This window comes from Cataglyphis hispanica, chromosome 23 (genome assembly GCF_021464435.1).
Source record: "Cataglyphis hispanica isolate Lineage 1 chromosome 23, ULB_Chis1_1.0, whole genome shotgun sequence".
Classification (NCBI taxonomy): domain Eukaryota; kingdom Metazoa; phylum Arthropoda; class Insecta; order Hymenoptera; family Formicidae; genus Cataglyphis; species Cataglyphis hispanica.
In genome coordinates, this window is record NC_065976.1 from 1 (window position 1) to 20,271 (window position 20,271).

General features: G+C 36.2%; 2 protein-coding genes and 1 long non-coding RNA gene across 20 annotated transcripts; 1 reads left to right on the forward strand and 2 right to left on the reverse strand.

Annotated features, from left to right (window-relative positions):
• Window positions 1–389: 389 nt before the first annotated feature.
• LOC126857974 (uncharacterized) lies at window positions 390–2,164 on the reverse strand. 16 transcript variants are annotated; one of them, XR_007688588.1, is made up of 3 exons: window positions 1,990–2,164; window positions 1,661–1,780; window positions 390–417 (listed from the first exon to the last, which is right to left on the reverse strand). It is a non-coding gene; the product is annotated as an uncharacterized LOC126857974 (long non-coding RNA). The 16 variants fall into 16 exon arrangements; XR_007688586.1 differs by having other exon boundaries at window positions 390–422; XR_007688578.1 differs by having other exon boundaries at window positions 390–427.
• Window positions 2,165–9,820: 7,656 nt separating this feature from the next.
• LOC126857980 (programmed cell death 6-interacting protein) lies at window positions 9,821–14,904 on the forward strand. Its single transcript, XM_050607936.1, has 15 exons — window positions 9,821–10,203; window positions 10,861–10,976; window positions 11,276–11,403; window positions 11,483–11,761; window positions 11,858–11,959; window positions 12,037–12,259; window positions 12,315–12,438; window positions 12,518–12,695; window positions 12,780–12,941; window positions 13,026–13,169; window positions 13,251–13,466; window positions 13,589–13,738; window positions 13,821–13,965; window positions 14,036–14,230; window positions 14,336–14,904. The coding sequence occupies exons 1-15, from the start codon at window positions 9,998–10,000 to the stop codon at window positions 14,446–14,448; spliced, it is 2,481 nt and encodes an 826-aa protein (XP_050463893.1). The 5' UTR covers window positions 9,821–9,997; the 3' UTR covers window positions 14,449–14,904.
• Window positions 14,905–15,264: 360 nt separating this feature from the next.
• Window positions 15,265–20,155, reverse strand: LOC126857981 (uncharacterized). 3 transcript variants are annotated; one of them, XM_050607937.1, is made up of 9 exons: window positions 19,869–20,155; window positions 18,782–19,088; window positions 18,579–18,666; window positions 17,765–17,794; window positions 17,317–17,462; window positions 17,133–17,226; window positions 16,702–16,954; window positions 16,424–16,519; window positions 15,265–16,338 (listed from the first exon to the last, which is right to left on the reverse strand). In XM_050607937.1, the coding sequence occupies exons 2-9, from the start codon at window positions 19,062–19,064 to the stop codon at window positions 15,646–15,648; spliced, it is 1,683 nt and encodes a 560-aa protein (XP_050463894.1). In that variant the 5' UTR covers window positions 19,065–19,088; window positions 19,869–20,155; the 3' UTR covers window positions 15,265–15,645. The 3 variants fall into 3 exon arrangements, with proteins under 3 accessions (XP_050463894.1, XP_050463895.1, XP_050463897.1); XM_050607938.1 differs by lacking the exon at window positions 19,869–20,155 and adding an exon at window positions 19,482–19,840; XM_050607940.1 differs by lacking the exons at window positions 18,782–19,088; window positions 19,869–20,155 and having other exon boundaries at window positions 17,765–17,898; window positions 18,579–18,668.
• Between the last annotated feature and the right edge of the window lie 116 nt (window positions 20,156–20,271).

Genomic DNA, 20,271 nt, shown 5'->3' on the forward strand with positions numbered 1-20,271 from the left:
AACCTAACCTAACCCAACCTAACCTAACCTAACCTAACCTAACCTAACCCAACCTAACCTAACCTAACCTAACCTAACCTAACCTAACCTAACCTAACCTAACCCTAACCTAACCCTAACCTAACCTAACCTAACCTAACCTAACCCAACCTAACCCAACTCCTAACCTAACCTAACCCAACCCAACCTAACCTAATCCCAACCTAACCCTAACCCAACCTAACCTAACCTAACCCAACCTAACCCAACCTAACCCAATCCCAACCTAACCTAACCTAACCTAACCTAACCTAACCTAACCTAACCTAATCCCAACCTAACCTAACCTAACCTAACCTAACCCAACCTAACCTAACCTAACCCAACCCAACCCAACCTAACCTAATCCCAACCTAACCTAACCTAACCTAACCTAACCTAACCTAACCTAACCTAACCTAACCTAACCTAACCTAACCTAACCTAACCTAACCTAACCTAACCTAACCTAACCTAACCTAACCTAACCTAACCTAACCTAATCCCAACCTAACCTAACCCAACCTAACCCAACCTAACCTAACCCAACCCAACCTAACCTAACCTAACCTAACCTAACCCAACCTAACCTAACCTAACCTAACCTAACCTAACCTAACCTAACCTAACCTAACCTAACCTAACTCTAACCTAACCTAACCTAACCTAACCTAATCCCAACCCAACCTAACCTAATCCCAACCTAACCTAACCTAACCTAACCTAATCCCAATCCCAACCTAATCCCAACCTAACCTAACCTAACCTAACCTAACCCAATCCCAATCCCAACCTAACCTAACCTAACCCAACCTAACCTAACCCAACCTAACCCAACCTAACCTCAACCTAACCTAACCTAATCCCAACCTAACCTAACCTAACCTAACCTAACCTAACCTAACCTAATCCCAACCTAACCTAACCTAACCTAACCTAACCTAACCTAACCTAACCTAATCCCAACCTCAACCTAACCTAACCTAACCCAACCTAACCTAACCTAACCTAACCCAACCTAACCTAACCTAACCTAACCTAACCTAACCTAACCTAACCCAACCTAACCCAACCTAACCTAACCTAACCTAACCTAACCTAACCTAACCTAACCTAACCTAACCCAACCCAACCTAACCTAACCTAACCTAACCTAACCTAACCTAATCCCAACCTAACCCAACCTAACCCAACCTAACCTAACCTAACCTAACCTAACCTAACCTAACCCAACCTAACCTAACCTAACCTAACCCAACCTAACCTAACCTAACCTAACCCAACCTAACCTAACCTAACCTAACCTAACCTAACCTAACCTAACCTAACCTAACCTAACCTAACCTAACCCAACCTAACCTAACCTAACCTAACCCAACCTAACCCAACCTAACCTAACCTAACCTAACCTAACCTAACCTAACCTAACCCAACCTAACCTAACCTAACCTAACCTAACCTAACCTAATCCCAACCTAACCTAACCTAACCTAACCCAACCTAACCTAACCTAACCCAACCTAACCTAACCCAACCTAACCTAACCTAACCTAACCTAACCTAATCCCAACCTAACCTAACCTAACCTAACCTAACCTAACCTAACCTAACCTAATCCCAACCTAACCTAACCTAACCCAACCTAACCTAACCTAACCTAACCTAACCTAACCTAACCTAACCTAACCTAACCTAACCTAACCTAACCTAACCTAACCTAACCTAACCTAACCTAACCTAACCTAACCTAACCTAACCTAACCTAACCTAACCTAACCTAACCCAACCTAACCTAACCTAACCTAATCCCAACCTAACCTAACCTAACCTAACCTAACCTAACCTAACCTAACCTAACCTAATCCCAACCTAACCTAACCTAATCCCAACCTAACCTAACCTAACCTAACCTAACCTAACCTAACCTAACCTAACCTAACCCAACCTAACCTAACCTAACCTAATCCCAACCTAACCTAACCTAACCTAACCTAACCTACCCTAACCTAACCTAACCTAACCTAACCTAACCTAACCTAACCTAACCTAACCTAACCTAACCTAACCTAACCTAACCTAACCTAACCTAACCTAACCTAACCCAACCTAACCTAACCTAACCCAACCTAACCTAACCCAACCTAACCTAACCCAACCTAACCTAACCTAACCTAACCTAACCTAACCCAACCTAACCTAACCTAACCTAACCTAACCTAACCTAACCTAATCCCAACCTAACCTAACCTAACCTAACCTAACCTAACCTAACCTAACCTAACCTAACCTAACCTAACCTAACCTAACCTAACCTAACCCAACCTAACCTAACCTAACCTAACCTAACCTAACCTAACCTAACCTAACCTAACCTAACCTAACCTAACCTAATCCCAACCTAACCTAACCTAACCCAACCTAACCTAACCTAACCTAACCTAACCCAACCTAACCTAACCTAACCTAACCTAACCTAACCTAACCTAACCTAACCTAACCTAACCTAACCTAACCTAACCTAACCTAACCTAACCTAACCTAACCTAACCTAACCTAACCTAACCTAACCTAACCTAACCTAACCTAATCCCAACCTAACCTAACCTAACCTAACCTAACCTAACCCAACCTAACCTAACCTAACCTAACCTAACCTAATCCCAACCTAACCTAACCTAACCTAACCTAACCTAACCTAACCTAACCTAACCTAATCCCAACCTAACCTAACCCAACCTAACCTAACCTAACCTAACCTAACCTAACCTAACCTAACCTAACCTAACCTAACCTAATCCCAACCTAACCTAATCCCAACCTAACCTAATCCCAACCTAACCTAACCTAACCTAACCTAACCTAACCCAACCTAACCTAACCTAACCCAACCTAACCTAACCTAACCTAACCTAACCTAATCCCAACCCAACCTAACCTAACCTAACCTAACCTAACCTAACCTAACCTAACCTAACCTAACCTAACCTAACCTAACCTAACCTAACCTAATCCCAACCTAACCTAACCTAACCTAACCTAACCCAACCTAACCTAACCTAACCTAACCTAACCTAACCTAACCTAACCTAACCTAACCTAACCTAACCTAACCTAACCTAATCCCAACCTAACCTAACCTAACCTAACCTAACCTAACCTAACCTAACCTAACCTAACCCAACCTAACCTAACCTAACCTAACCTAACCTAACCTAACCTAACCTAACCCAACCTAACCTAACCTAACCTAACCTAACCTAACCTAACCTAACCTAACCTAACCTAACCTAACCTAACCTAACCTAACCTAACCTAACCTAACCTAACCTAACCTAACCTAACCTAACCTAACCTAACCCAACCTAACCTAACCTAACCTAACCTAACCTAATCCCAACCTAACCTAACCTAACCTAACCTAACCTAACCTAACCTAACCTAACCTAACCTAACCTAACCTAACCTAACCTAACCTAACCTAACCTAACCTAACCTAACCTAACCTAACCCAACCTAACCTAACCTAACCTAACCTAACCTAACCTAACCTAACCTAACCTAACCTAACCTAATCCCAACCTAACCTAACCTAACCTAACCTAACCTAACCTAACCTAACCTAACCTAACCTAACCTAACCTAATCCCAACCTAACCTAACCCAACCTAACCTAACCTAACCTAACCTAACCTAACCTAATCCCAACCTAACCTAACCCAACCTAACCTAACCTAACCTAACCTAACCTAACCCAACCTAACCTAACCTAACCTAACCTAACCTAACCCAACCTAACCTAACCTAACCTAACCTAACCTAACCTAACCTAACCTAACCCAACCTAACCTAACCTAACCTAACCTAACCCAACCTAACCTAACCTAACCCAACCTAACCTAACCTAACCTAACCTAACCTAACCTAACCTAACCTAACCTAACCTAACCTAACCTAACCTAACCTAACCTAACCTAACCTAACCTAATCCCAACCTAACCTAACCTAACCTAACCTAACCTAACCTAACCTAACCTAACCTAACCTAACCTAACCTAACCTAACCTAACCCAACCTAACCTAACCTAACCTAACCTAACCTAACCTAACCTAACCCAACCTAACCTAACCTAACCTAACCTAACCTAACCTAACCTAATCCCAACCTAACCTAACCTAACCTAACCTAACCTAACCTAACCTAACCTAACCTAACCTAACCTAACCTAACCCAACCTAACCTAACCTAACCTAACCTAACCTAACCTAACCCAACCTAACCTAACCTAACCTAACCTAACCTAACCTAACCTAACCCAACCTAACCTAACCTAACCTAACCTAACCTAACCTAACCTAACCTAACCTAACCTAATCCCAACCTAACCTAACCTAACCTAACCTAACCTAACCCAACCTAACCTAACCTAACCTAACCTAACCTAACCTAACCTAACCTAACCTAACCTAACCTAACCTAATCCCAACCTAACCTAACCTAACCTAACCTAACCTAACCTAACCTAACCTAACCTAACCTAACCTAATCCCAACCTAACCTAACCTAACCTAACCCAACCTAACCTAACCTAACCTAACCTAACCTAACCTAACCTAACCCAACCTAACCTAACCTAACCTAACCTAACCTAACCTAACCTAACCTAACCTAACCTAACCTAACCTAACCTAACCTAACCTAACCTAACCTAACCCAACCTAACCTAACCTAACCTAACCTAACCTAACCTAACCCAACCTAACCTAACCTAACCTAACCTAACCTAACCTAACCTAACCTAACCTAACCTAACCTAATCCCAACCTAACCTAACCCAACCTAACCTAACCTAACCTAACCTAACCTAACCTAATCCCAACCTAACCTAACCTAACCTAACCCAACCTAACCTAACCTAACCTAACCTAACCTAACCTAACCTAACCCAACCTAACCTAACCTAACCTAACCTAACCTAACCTAACCTAACCTAACCTAACCTAACCTAACCTAATCCCAACCTAACCTAACCTAACCTAATCCCAACCTAACCTAACCCAACCTAACCTAACCTAATCCTAACCTAATCCCAACCTAACCTAACCTAACCTAACCTAACCTAACCTAACCCAACCCAACCTAATCCCAACCTAACCCAACCTAACCTAACCTAACCCAACCTAACCTAACCCAACCTAACCCAATCCCAACCTAACCTAACCTAACCCAACCTAACCTAACCTAACCTAACCCAACCTAACCTAACCTAACCCAACCTAACCTAACCTAACCTAACCCAACCTAACCTAACCTAACCTAACCTAACCTAACCTAATCCCAATCCCAACCTAACCCAACCTAACCTAACCTAATCCCAACCTAACCTAACCTAACCTAATCCCAACCTAACCTAACCTAACCTAACCTAACCTAACCTAACCTAACCTAACCCAACCTAACCTAACCTAACCTAACCCAACCTAACCTAACCTAACCTAACCCAACCTAACCTAACCTAACCTAACCTAACCCAACCTAACCTAACCTAACCTAACCCAACCTAACCTAACCTAACCTAACCTAACCTAACCTAATCCCAACCTAACCCAACCTAACCTAACCCAACCTAACCTAACCTAACCTAACCTAACCTAACCTAACCCAACCTAACCCAACCTAACCTAACCTAACCTAATCCCAACCTAACCTAACCTAACCTAACCTAACCTAACCTAACCTAACCCAACCTAACCTAACCTAACCCAACCTAACCCAACCTAACCTAACCTAACCTAACCTAACCTAACCCAACCTAACCTAACCTAACCCAACCTAACCTAACCTAACCTAACCCAACCTAACCTAACCTAACCTAACCTAACCTAACCTAACCTAACCTAACCTAACCCAACCTAACCTAACCTAATCCCAACCTAACCTAACCTAACCTAACCTAACCTAACCTAACCTAACCCAACCTAACCTAACCTAACCCAACCTAACCTAACCTAACCTAACCTAACCTAACCCAATCCCAACCCAACCTAACCTAACCTAACCTAACCTAACCTAACCTAACCTAATCCCAACCTAACCTAACCTAACCTAACCTAACCTAACCTAACCTAACCTAACCCAACCTAACCTAACCTAACCCAATCCCAACCTAACCTAACCTAACCTAACCTAACCTAACCTAACCTAACCTAACCTAACCTAACCTAACCTAACCTAACCTAATCCCAACCTAACCTAACCTAACCTAACCTAACCTAACCCAACCTAACCTAACCTAACCTAACCTAACCTAACCTAACCTAACCTAACCTAACCTAACCCAACCTAACCTAATCCCAACCTAACCTAATCCCAACCTAACCTAACCTAACCTAACCTAATCCCAACCTAATCCTAACCTAACCTAATCCCAACCTAACCTAACCCAACCTAACCTAATCCTAACCTAACCTAACCTAACCTAACCTAACCTAATCCCAACCTAACCTAACCTAACCTAACCTAACCTGAATCCCAACCTAACCTAACCTAACCTAACCTAACCTAACCTAACCCAACCTAACCTAACCTAACCTAACCTAACCTAACCCAACCTAACCTAACCCAACCTAACCCAACCTAACCTAACCTAACCTAACCTAATCCCAACCTAACCTAACCTAACCTAACCTAACCTAACCTAACCTAACCTAACCTAACCTAACCTAACCCAACCCAACCTAACCTAACCCAACCTAACCTAACCTAACCTAATCCCAACCTAACCTAACCCAACCTAACCTAACCTAACCCAACCTAACCTAACCCAACCTAACCTAACCTAACCTAACCTAACCTAACCTAACCTAACCTAACCTAACCCAACCTAACCTAACCTAACCTAACCTAACCTAACCTAACCTAACCTAACCTAACCCAACCTAACCTAACCTAACCTAACCTAACCTAACCTAACCTAACCTAACCTAACCTAACCTAACCTAACCCAACCTAACCTAACCTAATCCCAACCTAACCTAACCTAACCTAACCTAACCTAACCTAACCTAACCTAACCTAACCTAACCCAACCTAACCTAACCTAACCTAACCTAACCTAACCTAACCTAACCTAACCTAATCCCAACCTAACCTAACCTAACCTAACCTAACCCAACCTAACCTAACCTAACCTAACCTAACCTAACCTAACCTAACCTAACCCAACCTAACCTAACCTAACCTAACCCAACCTAACCTAACCTAACCTAATCCCAACCTAACCTAACCCAACCTAACCTAACCTAATCCCAACCTAACCTAACCTAACCTAACCTAACCTAATCCCAACCTAACCTAACCTAACCTAACCTAACCTAACCTAATCCCAACCTAACCTAACCTAACCTAACCTAACCTAACCTAACCTAACCTAACCTAATCCCAACCTAACCTAACCTAACCTAACCTAACCTAACCTAACCTAATCCCAACCTAACCTAACCTAACCTAACCTAACCTAACCTAACCTAACCTAACCTAACCTAACCCAACCTAACCTAACCTAACCCAACCTAACCTAACCCAACCTAACCTAACCTAACCTAACCCAACCTAACCTAACCTAACCTAACCCAACCTAACCTAACCTAACCTAACCTAACCTAACCTAATCCCAACCTAACCTAACCCAACCTAACCTAACCTAACCCAACCCAACCTAACCTAACCTAACCCAACCTAACCTAACCTAACCTAACCTAACCTAACCTAACCTAATCCCAACCTAACCTAACCTAACCTAACCTAACCCAACCTAACCCAACCTAACCCAACCTAACCTAACCTAACCCAACCTAACCCAACCTAACCTAACCTAACCCAACCTAACCTAACCTAACCTAACCTAACCTAACCTAATCCCAACCTAACCTAACCTAACCTAACCTAACCTAACCTAACCTAACCTAACCTAACCTAACCCAACCTAACCTAACCCAATCCTAACCTAACCTAACCTAACCCAACCTAACCTAACCCAATCCCAACCTAACCTAACCTAACCTAACCTAACCTAACCTAACCTAACCTAATCCCAACCTAACCTAACCTAACCTAACCTAACCTAACCTAACCTAACCCAACCTAACCTAACCTAACCTAACCTAACCTAATCCCAACCTAACCTAACCTAACCTAACCTAACCTAACCTAACCTAACCTAACCTAATCCCAACCCAACCTAACCTAACCTAACCTAATCCCAACCTAACCTAACCTAACCTAACCTAACCTAACCTAACCTAACCTAACCTAACCTAACCTAACCTAACCTAACCTAACCTAACCTAACCTAACCCAACCTAACCTAACCTAACCTAACCTAACCTAACCTAACCTAACCTAACCTAACCTAACCTAACCTAACCTAACCCAACCTAACCTAACCTAACCTAACCTAACCCAACCTAACCTAACCTAACCTAATCCTAACCTAACCTAACCCAACCTAACTCCTAACCTAACCCCAACTCCCAACCCAACCTAACCTAACCCAACCCAATCCCAACCCAACTCTAACCCCAATCCTAACCTGAACCTAACCTAATCCCAATCCCTAACCTAACCTAACCTAACTCTAACCTAACCTAATCCCAATCCCAACCCAACCTGAATCCCAACCTAACTCAACCTAATCCCAACTCCAACCTAACCTAACCTAACTCTAACCTAACCTAACCTAACCTAACCTAACCTAATCCCAACCTAACCCAACCCAACCTGAACCTAACCTAACCCTAACCCAACTCCCCTAACCCAACCCTAACCCAACCCTAACCCATCCCTAACCCAACCCAACCCAATCCAACCCAAACATCCCAACTTTGTCCGACCCAACAAACCCAACCCAACTCAACCCAATCCAACCCAAACATCCCAACTTTGTCCGACCCAACAAACCCAATCCAACCCAACCTAGCTTCTTTTTTTTTCTTTTTTTTCTTTCAGAGCAATATTTTCCCCTGAACGTTCATTCGTATTTTATTACAAAAAAAAACCATATCCGTTTCTAAACTTGCATTATTTCGGGAGTGTATTCAGAATCATTCAGTAGTCAGCAATTTTCTGAAACCTTTCTTTAAGTAGTAAATAATTATTATTTTCTCGCAGCATGCTGAAAATAATTTCACAACGCGATAACAATTCTGTCGGTACTTTCACCGCATTTCGGAAGACATCCCTAGAAACTCGTTGTCACTATGATTCTACTACTGTCGCATGCGCGCTTTACCGTAGTTACTCGTGAGAGAGATGCGACTATAATTTTCTTTCTAACTTCCTTTGGATGTGTTTTTCTCTGTATAACAACGAGCATTTCCCTTCCATTTCTATTGGCGTTTTTTAATGAACGAGTTAATCAAACTTGGATCGATTAATCGCTACATCTTATTATGAATTTTAGACTTTTATTGGCAAAGACAATAGAATGACTTCATCGATCGCTTTCGAAACGATTAAACCTTAGAAACTATTACGGTTCTCCAAACAAAGTGAAAGTTACAAAAATGAAGATTTACTAAGTTTCAACGAATGAAATTGTTTATATTCTAGTGAATTTCCTCACTTTTGTATTTTTTATTTCCAAAACAGTAATAGGCCTCCTGATACATTCGAAAACGTCGTATATACTCTATACCTAGGATTCACTACGGATTCGACATAGGGGCCAGCCAATCAGCGAGCAAAATGCCATTGTCGCTTTTCTGATTATTTATTTAGGATACTACTACTCCTCGGTAAATATACTATACGACTCGATACTCGAAGAATACGGCGTATACCCTGGCTGTGTTCCGTAATTCACTGTTAGTACTGAATATCTACGATTTACGTCACGTACACTATAGATTTTCAATTCTGACAGTGAATTATACGCAGCCCCTGTATCCTGTACTCTACTTGTACGTCACGTTATACGTCAAAATGGCCGAACTTATCGCTATTCCTTTGAAAAAACCTTCCGACGTTGACATAATAAAACCGCTTACGAATGTTATTAAATCAACCTACAACAACCCAGGCAATCGAAAAGATTATACGGACGCTATTGCGGAATTTAGCAAGCTGAGAAACAACGCTCTTTGGCGTGCTTTTGAGAAGTATGAAAGTTCCTTGCAGGTTATCTACAGGTATGAGTCATCTTTAATTATTTCGATTATATTTCATGCGACTATTAATGATGTCACCGATTATTGTCATGATTTTTTTTTTAATTATTCGATGAAATATGTATGTTTGTTTACTGGCTGCGTGTCTTTTATGCGTTCGCACTTTTAAATCTACGTCAACGATACGATCGAATCTCGCTGATGACGAATGATATTTTTCATTTATTCAGTCGTAATTTATCTACATACAGGATGTCTCGATCTTTTTTGTATTTTTTCACCTATAACCAAAAATGCTTATATATCGTAAGCATCGTTAAAACTTTGAAAATTTTTATATACATTTAACTTTAATAATGTAGATGGATGACGATTATACATTTGATTGCATTGCGAATAAATTTTAACAAAATTTACAATTCATATTGGTACGAAGAAAATTTAAAGTTATACGTTGAGAAAAATTGGCTCGTGGTATAAATTTCTATTAAATTTTTGTTACAGCGATGATAATATATATACATGTATGTATATATTTGTATCGTTATATATATATATATATATATATATATACATATATATATCTATATATATATTTTCAATATATTTTGTTATATGTACATATTTTCGTTATACTTTTAAAAAACATTATCGAGCGAAACATAACTTTATTTATAGCTATTATGATCAGTTATGTGCTTTGGAAGGAAAAATTCCCGCTCATGAATTGCAAATACCGTTCAAGTGGAAAGATGCCTTTGATCGTACAATTTTTGGTGGAAAACTTAGTTTAAGTAAGTAGTAAAAGAAGGACATGTATAATGTAGTTATTTATTGTACACTTTTTAATTTCAATTTTTTTGTCGAATAATTAATTTTTTAATATAGTTTTATATAAATTTATAAATTATTTGGGAATTTTTGATTTTAAATAAATGTTAAAAAGATATTGTAAGAACATCGTATGTATATAAATAATCTAAATTAAGAATATGCCTGGTAGATAAAATGATAGATAAGATAAAGTGATATAGATTACTTGAATGTATATCGATAAAAAATGTGATATAACTTATAATATTGTCGTGCACAGCCATTAGCACATTGGCGTATGAAAAAGTATGTGTACTTTTCAATATCGCTTCTTTACAAAGTTCGATAGCTGCTACGCAATCGTTAGAAAGTGATGAAGGATTAAGGCTGTCGGCCAAATTATTTCAGGTTTGCTTTCTCATATTTCTATAAAGTACTAATATTCTTACATATTTTGTGTTTTAATTAAGTAAAATTCTTCTTTCAGCAATCAGCTGGGATATTTAATTATCTAAAAGGAAACGTTATGATGGCGATTCAACAAGAACCAACACCCGATATTAGCCCAGAAACGCTTGGAGCATTGAGTGCATTAATGATTGCGCAAGCGCAAGAAATATTTGTACACAAAGCGATCCACGATTCTATGAAAGATGGTGTTGTTGCTAGATTAGCGGCACAAGCGGAAGAATTATATGCAGACGCTTTGAAATTATTTCAGAAAGAAATTTTTCGCGCATTTTGGGACAAAGAATGGGTGCCTTTGGTTAGTGTAAAATTTAAAAAATAAATAAATAAAATATAGGTTTTTTTTTTCTTCTATCGTACTTGTATATATTATTGTTATAAATAAATGTTACAGATAGCTGGTAAACAAGCTGGTTATCGCGCCATGGCCGAATATTATCAATCACTCGTATGTAAAAATAATAAATTGATTGGAGAAGAAATTGCTAGATTAGAGGTAATTGCAATATATCGCGATTCAGTTATCTTTTTTATAAAATTATGTCTGTAATGAGATGTGTTAAACATTTTCAGCATGCTGTAGAGTTGTTCAAAGCTGCCCAGCAGAGATCAAATAAGCCGAGCTTATTCCAAGATTATGCCAATAAAGCACAGAGAAATCTAATGGAAGCAAAAAAGGATAATGATTTTATATATCACGAAAGGATTCCAGACATCAAAAATGTAGAAGCTATAGGAAAAGCTAGCGTTGCTAAACTACTTCCGCTTCCCGAAACATTCAGTTCTGATTTTAAAGGTAAACGCGATATTAATAGTTTTAAAAAGAGAGAAAACGTATTTTTTTTTTACAGATTTGTTTGCGGATCTATTACCTGTTACTATACACAATGCATTGTCAGCCTACGAGAATCGTCGTAATGAGCTTGTTAATTACGAAGTTTCAAATCTTCGAGAAATGACTCAACTTTTAAACAGGTACAGGTATAGGTGTACATGTAAAATAGCGGAATGTGTCATGGAATATAGATCTGTAATTAAATCTTATTATATATAGTGTTTTGGCAAGTTTGAATCTACCAGCAGCTATAGAAGATACAAGTGGAACAGAAATACCTCAATCGCTATTGGAAAAAGCGCTTTATGTGCGAAATGCAGGAGGTATACAAGCTTTGGATGCAGCTATGAAAGAATTGCCAGATTTATTGCAACGTAATAAAGAGCTTTTAGACGAGGTAAATACACATACACATATACATATATACAATCTTTTATTTAAGTTTTTAAATTGCATTATTTTTTTTTTACATACATTCTAGTCGGAGAGAATGTTGCAAGAGGAACGTGAATCCGACAATCAATTAAGAGAACAATTCAAAGAACGTTGGAAACGAACACCTAGCGCCCGACTGACGGAACAATTTACTAGCAATTTACAAAAATATCGTGAAATTATAAATAACGCAGTTACTGCTGATAAGGTAAAAAGATACTTAAAAGTTAAAATATGGCTTCATGGATTTGTACTTTTACGAATGTTTCATTATATGATTTTCCATGCACAGGTAGTTCGCGAGAAATACGAAAATAATAAAGAAGGAATGGAAATTTTAAGTCTGGATGAGGATGAACTTACTAGAATTGTTCCGCAAGGTTCAGCTGTTCAAGAGAGTAATGTTGTTATACAACTCAGGAAATTAATGGATGATGTAGGTGGATAACGATACAATAAATGGTTTTGTGTTCATCAATGTCTTGAATTCCAATTGTTATTAAATATTCTCTTTTAGGTAGAGACATTGAAAGCTGAACGAGATGCTATTGAAAGCGAATTCAAATCCGCTACCAATGATATGAAAACTACATTCCTTTCGGCGCTAGCTAAAGATGGCGCAATCGATGAACCAAATTTATCTGTCGAGAGTTTGGGAAAATGTTATGGACCTTTACAAAAACAAGTACGAGAAAGCATAGCGCGTCAAGAAAAATTAGTTGCTGAAATTCAAGTATGTTTAAGATTTTTGCACACATATAGGAAACAATTGTAATTGTTTATAAAAGATAAAAAAAGTACACACACACACACACACACATATATATATATATATATATAAATTTATGTTTTTAGACATGCCATGCAGAATTTACAAATGAACAAGCTGGTACTGGTAGTGCGCGAGAAATGATGCTCTGTAAGCTGGCTTCCGCTTATGATGCATTTAAAGAGCTAAAGAGTAACCTATCAGAAGGAGCCAAATTTTATAATGATTTGACGCAGGTACACATTTATGTTGTGACAATTCGATACTCGTTCTCATTTTTGGTCATCATCTAAACAATTTATTCTTCTACCTATGTAGCTACTGGTAGTTTTCCAAAACAAGATATCTGACTTCTGTTTCGCTCGAAAAACTGAAAAAGAGGAATTATTGAAAGATTTAACGACGAATTTGAGCCATACTGGTCCCGCTACAACACCAAGCATTCCATCTCATCATAGCAGTGGTACGTATCTGATATATTTATCGGCTTTAATATTTTCTGAAATTCAAAAAATATATCATCTATCTAAAAGGTCCATCTGGTGCCAACGGTAACCAACCAACGGAAATCAATACATCACCGCCTCAGTTGCCGTATCCTACGCAACATCAAGGTGGTATGCCTTTACCTTACGGTGCAACACCAGCAACACCCTATCCAGCTTATGTTCCTCCACCGATGCCGACAGCATACAATCCATATGCTACGATGCCATACCCTACACAAGGTATGTACACAATATACACACACACACACACACACTTTAATTCTATTATATCCTATACATATAACGATATATTCAAAATGCAAGATCTGTTTTGATTTTTCTTAGGAGGATACAATCCATACCAAACTATGCCTCAAGTTCCATATGGAGGCTATGCGACAATACCGCGTTACAGTGGTGCTCAACCACCGCATCAAACTGGTCAAAATCCATGGTGAATTATACAAGCAGCTTTAATATACACTTTAGTATACACTGTGATTTTACATAAATTGCATATTAATTCCAGTAATAATTATGCATAATATTTTATATAAAATCTGCTATGTTAATCAACATTTGGAGCTGATGTTGCATATAATTCAAAGAATTTTGCTAATCATTATATATTTTTTGCCACACTGAGGACGTCTTCCGTTTGATACTACAAAAGTTTTGATTTTTTCGATTGACCAATTAAGATGAAAAGGAAAAATATTTCTTTGCTTCGATTAGTTAATAAAACGCTTCAAAACTTTCTTAGCATCGAACAGAACGCACCCCGAGTCCTCCATCTAATACAGATTGACCATTGGTATTTGTTAAGCTTTAAGTGCTGCTTATCAATTGTGTAGAGAACACATATTATCGATTTATAAATATATTTTGTAAAATAAAAAAGCCAAACATATGAATTATTTTTCCTATATTTTTAGTTGATATCTTTGCGTTGACTCTCTTTAATTATAATTATCATAAGAATTGCATAAATTTGGATATAAGTCATTTATTTATCACAATTTTACAATATGTATATAAATACATATACATATTTTAAAAGCTTTGTGCATAAAAAAAATATTTAAAGTGTGTACATATATATATATATATATATATATATATATATATATATATATATATATATATATATATATATGTGTGTTTTTTTTTTTTTTAACTAATTACATTAATTTAAGAGTCGATTTTCATCATGTAACTTAGTAATTGAAATAGAGCAACGATTTTTGAACTCTGAAAGGGATTAATATTAAAAATTTTTGAGAAACAGTTTTTATATGGAAATATCTTGAAAATCTCGTCGTTTCATAATCAATGCAATACATATATCCAATATGAACAGTTTTAGTATAGAAAAGAGGTAGAGAAGATTCGAAATATAAATATCCTCTTATAAAAGAATATACTAACATATAATAGATTTTATTTTATACTCCACAGCGAAATGTGCACTAACCACAAATGAGTGATCAAAAAAAGAATTGAGTTATATAGCTCCAATATTATTATATAGCAATATTGATCCACAAACTAATAATGTTGGTGATTTCTTTTTGATAATATCATTAATATTACATAATATTTTGCATACTTGATAGAATAAGTAAAAGAAAAGAAAACATGAAATAACATATAAGTTACTTTTTGGAGTGGTGGCTACTGGAACTGCTTGATCGCGAACGACGTTTAAATTTCGGTTGACTCATATCCGTTACGTTATCATTTCTTTTATATTTATTTTTGTCATAGCGTGAAGTGTTATCGTTGTCTTGATAAGGATTAAAATTATTTGGACGTCTATCGTTGCGCCTATCATAGTATCTATTGTAATTATCTCTTCTATTAATTCTGTAAGAATCTCGTCTACGGGGAGAATAATTTCTGCGATTCCTTCTATCACGACTTGCTTTACGTTCGTAATCTCTCTCTCTAGACCTTCGGCGATCTCTTGATCGAGAACGTCCGCGCCTTCTGCTTCTATCCTTCGAATCACGTCGAGAATTTCTATCATTGTAGGATCGATTGTTGTCATGTCTTAATGATTTTTCATTCTTATTATATTTAATCTCCTCATTATTTTGCATAATATCATTGTCTTCCATATTTCTCTTTGCATTGTTATCTTGTTGATAAACTGTTTTATTCATAGTTGCTGTCTCATCTGTCTGATCATTTTCTTTATTCTCCATCAATTTTGTCGTGCATATATTGTTATCCAGATCTGGTACTTGATTATTTAGGTCGGAATTATCTCCGAATTTTTTAGTTCTGTCAGTTTCACGTTGTTTATCAAAATCCTCTTCTTTCTTGATACGTTCCTTTTCTATCTTCTGCGATATAAAGTCACAATAAGAAGAGAACTAACAATTGTGTATAATTGTATGTATTTTAATATATGTACACACTAGTTTATACCTGAAATTCGTGCAGTTTGATAGTACGATTTTGAGCTTGCTTCCAATGAGGTGGAGTCATACTTCTGGAACGACTTCGAGAAGGAGTATGATATCGCTGAAAATTTATTTAATACACGCTCATTTTTCATTGAAGTTGGTAAATCAATTAATAAAATAAATCAACGAATAAAATTCGATGCTATATTTTCATTTGTTCTTTACAGATACACAATGCATTTAAAAAAAAAAATAACCAATTACATAATAATATTTTATAACATTAAGAATATCACTTACGAATATTCCTCTACCCTTAAAAACACGACCAGTTTTTCTATGAGATCGTACACGATCTCTTCCATAATGCTGTCTAAATTCCTTCTGATTTGCATTATTTGTAGATCCTGCTCTATATAAAAATTTATTTGCTGGTACTTCTGGAATTTCATCAGGATCAATTTTAGTAACAGATACTAGTGGATGAGGTTGCCCACTGTCTTCCTCATTAGAATCCCGAATTTCACCGTCTTCCGACTTCACTTTTTTTTTACTGAAATGACATTGTAATTATTATATTATTTTTAAAATTAAAAAATTCATATCTTTCTATTTTAATAATTTATATATTTTAATTGTTATATACTCATTTTAAATATTTTAATAATTTATAGTCACACATAATAAAATAATTGATATTCAAAATCTATTTACATTCTTATTTAATGTACCTTTTTTTATTCTTTTTTTTCTTTTTTGCTTTATCGGCATACGAATCAGATTCGGAATCTGCTGAACTACTTTGTTTTGTTTCCCGTTTTTTAGCTGAAACAACGCATTCAATAAAAAATTATTTAAATCTTATATCGAAATTTTAAGAGCAGATATAGCAATAAAAATAGATAACAATTATACTTTTACTCTTGATCTTCAAAACCAATTCTCCACAGTTTACAACCTTAGCATCTTGTAATGGACGAGACATGCGGTCTACTGGAAGTCCTTCAATGTGTGTAATGATTTCTTGCCCAGACACTACTTCTCCAAAAACCACATGGACACTAAAGAAACAAAATACTTGCATATAGTCAAATGGTTTTTTGAACAAATTATATTTATAAATGTATAATATATGTAATATAATAATTTGTAATATAATAATTGTAAAATACTATGGAATATATATATATATATATATATATATATATATATATATATATATATATACACATATATATATGCACACACACACACACACACACGCACGCACGCACGCACGCACACGCATACACGCATACACGCACGCACGCACGCACGCACGCACACACACACACACACATAACATACATTAACTTATACTTACTTGTCGAGGTGAGGCGCTGGTTGTGTTGTACTACAACAACAAAATATGATTAAGGGGATGAGAGATGAACAGAAAGAGCCAGCTTTCATTGGTCATTGTGTTGTAGTAGTGATGTGCAGACCCTTCCCTCATGACTACGCAAAAACATCGCTAAGTTATTCATTCCTCCAGAATTATTCTTATTCTTATATTTTTCAATATCCTCCGCGAGTTTGCTGCATAAATCATCATGGGAATGAAATTGTATTTGTGTCGAATTAAAATTTGCTAGTATTTATCATGCATTTAAGCTTCAATTAATATCAATCATAAATTTTGAAAATATTCACTATTTTTATGAATCGACATTATCTTCATATATCTTGATTTTAATTCCATGCATGTTTTATTAAAAATTTTATTGAATGTAATTAATCATGAGAGAGTCTCTGACAAATGTGAATAAATATTGAGTTTACTTTATAAATATTACATTAACTTTACCCCTGATTCACATAAAACACCTAGTTAATTAGTTTTAATGGAAGGAAAAGTAATTTCAGAAAATTTCTCTGCGAAGAGAATTTTCTTTATGTAGTAAAGGAAACACATAATAACCATGTTGTATTATCTTGTGTCTGTAAGGTTTTGCTATACATACATAAAGCAAATATAATTATGTTGTATAATATTTGTAATATATTATAAATATATTGTAATACATATATATATATATATATATATATATATATTAAATGTACAATTATAAATTTCAATAACAATGCAATTAGCAATTTTGAAATAGCATCAAATAAGGTTATTTTAAGATACTTACATGAAGAATTGTGAACCATTAGTATCTCTACCACGATTTGCCATTGACAACAAAAAAGGCTTATTATGCTTTATGATAAAGTTTTCATCTAAAAATAACAATAATTCTTAAGTAAAAATATAAAACAGTATAAGATTAGATTTCTCTATCACAAATTTATATTCTGTATTAAATGTTTAAAATACTAGAAATCCCATATTTACCTGCAAATGTACCACCATAAATTGATTCACCACCTGTCCCATTACCTATCGAAAAATCTCCACCTTGAATCATAAAATCTTTTACAACTCTATGAAAAACGATGCCTTTATAATGCAAAGGTTTGCCTGTTGTTTTTCCAAGTCCCTTCTCTCCAGTACATAAAGCGCGAAAGTTTTCGCACGTTATAGGACAAATATCCATAAAAAGCTCAAATACTATTCTACCCATAGGCAATCCACCGACTTCAATGTCAAAGAATACCCTCGTATTTATGTTCATCATGATGGGAAAGAATCTATAAATTACCTGTAAATTTTGATGCTGATATATTATAAACATTTATAAGAAAATATTTTAAAAAAACTTAATATATTGTTAGACTTCAAAATAAAATTTTGTCGCAATACGAAAAAAATATATACATGAGTAATTATTAAATGAATCTCTCTCGTTTCTTCTCTTTCTGTACGTACAGTGTGTATCGATATTTTTTTCAATATTCAATATCAATCCAATATCAATGATAAAAAAAAAATAAATTATAAAAAAATAAAGAATTTATATAATATCAATATACTGACGAAATAAATTACACCAACAGATTATGTTTTAATAATTACTAATGCATGCTCGCATTGTTCGGCGCAATTTTGTATCGTATATTTAAAGATAGTCTCTGTTACATACATACATTCCTACCTATCACTTCAAAAAATGCAATAATAATAACTCGAAGAAACGACAATAAGTGACGATTATGTGTACACCCGTAGAAATTCCGGAAAAAGATTAAAAGAAATGTACAGAAATCATTGCGCAAATGATAGCTTCTAAAACTACATATGTGATAGCGGGATGACGCGGTGACGCGTGGCTCTCTGTACTTATAAGAGCGACCGAGTAGTTCGTAATTCGTAGTTGGCGAATCTCCCAAAATCTCCGGGATCAGAGTCCCGATCTTCACCCCCATATATCATTCGTGAGCCTTTTCCCATTACGAGTAAACGAATAAAACGATAGCTATAGGTTCAAGAGCCATTTATATATAATTCCCTCGAAAAAAAAAGTTAGGCGATAGCCTCTTACTTGAATTTCGCTGGAGCACAATTCGATTGCGTTTGGAGTACTTGATTATCTATTATCTATTATTTATTATTTATTACGATGAAATATATAAATAACACTTGATTAATATGTATATTACAACTTTCACGAAAATACGTAACGATATATAAGCACTATTCAGCACAATTTGATATCAACAATCATTTACGATTTACGATGTTCGCCTAGTTTCTACTTTTTGCGTTTCTGGTTTTTACCGGCACGGGGCTGACGGCACTAACGGTGACTGGGCACAGGGAACGAGAAACGGGCACGGATGAAATATCCATAGACATGTAGTATATAAATCACATATGTAATACTACTATATTGCTAATCAAAGCTCAAGGCCTTTGCACGTTAAAAAATTTTAGACAATCGTAAA

What these genes read in the sequence shown, in the direction of transcription:
- LOC126857980 (XM_050607936.1), top strand. Translation starts at nt 9,998, where the DNA reads ATGGCCGAACTTATCGCTATTCCTTTGAAAAAACCTTCCGACGTTGAC. An exon ending in AATTAGTTGCTGAAATTCAA is followed by an intron (nt 13,467 to 13,588) that starts GTATGTTTAAGA and finishes TTATGTTTTTAG; the next exon opens with ACATGCCATGCAGAATTTAC. An exon ending in TTTATAATGATTTGACGCAG is followed by an intron (nt 13,739 to 13,820) that starts GTACACATTTAT and finishes CTACCTATGTAG; the next exon opens with CTACTGGTAGTTTTCCAAAA.
- LOC126857981 (XM_050607937.1), bottom strand. Translation starts at nt 19,064, where the DNA reads ATGATGAACATAAATACGAGGGTATTCTTTGACATTGAAGTCGGTGGA. An exon ending in TTTGAAGATCAAGAGTAAAA is followed by an intron (nt 17,227 to 17,316) that starts GTATAATTGTTA and finishes GCGTTGTTTCAG; the next exon opens with CTAAAAAACGGGAAACAAAA. An exon ending in AAAAAAAAGAATAAAAAAAG is followed by an intron (nt 16,955 to 17,132) that starts GTACATTAAATA and finishes ATGTCATTTCAG; the next exon opens with TAAAAAAAAAGTGAAGTCGG.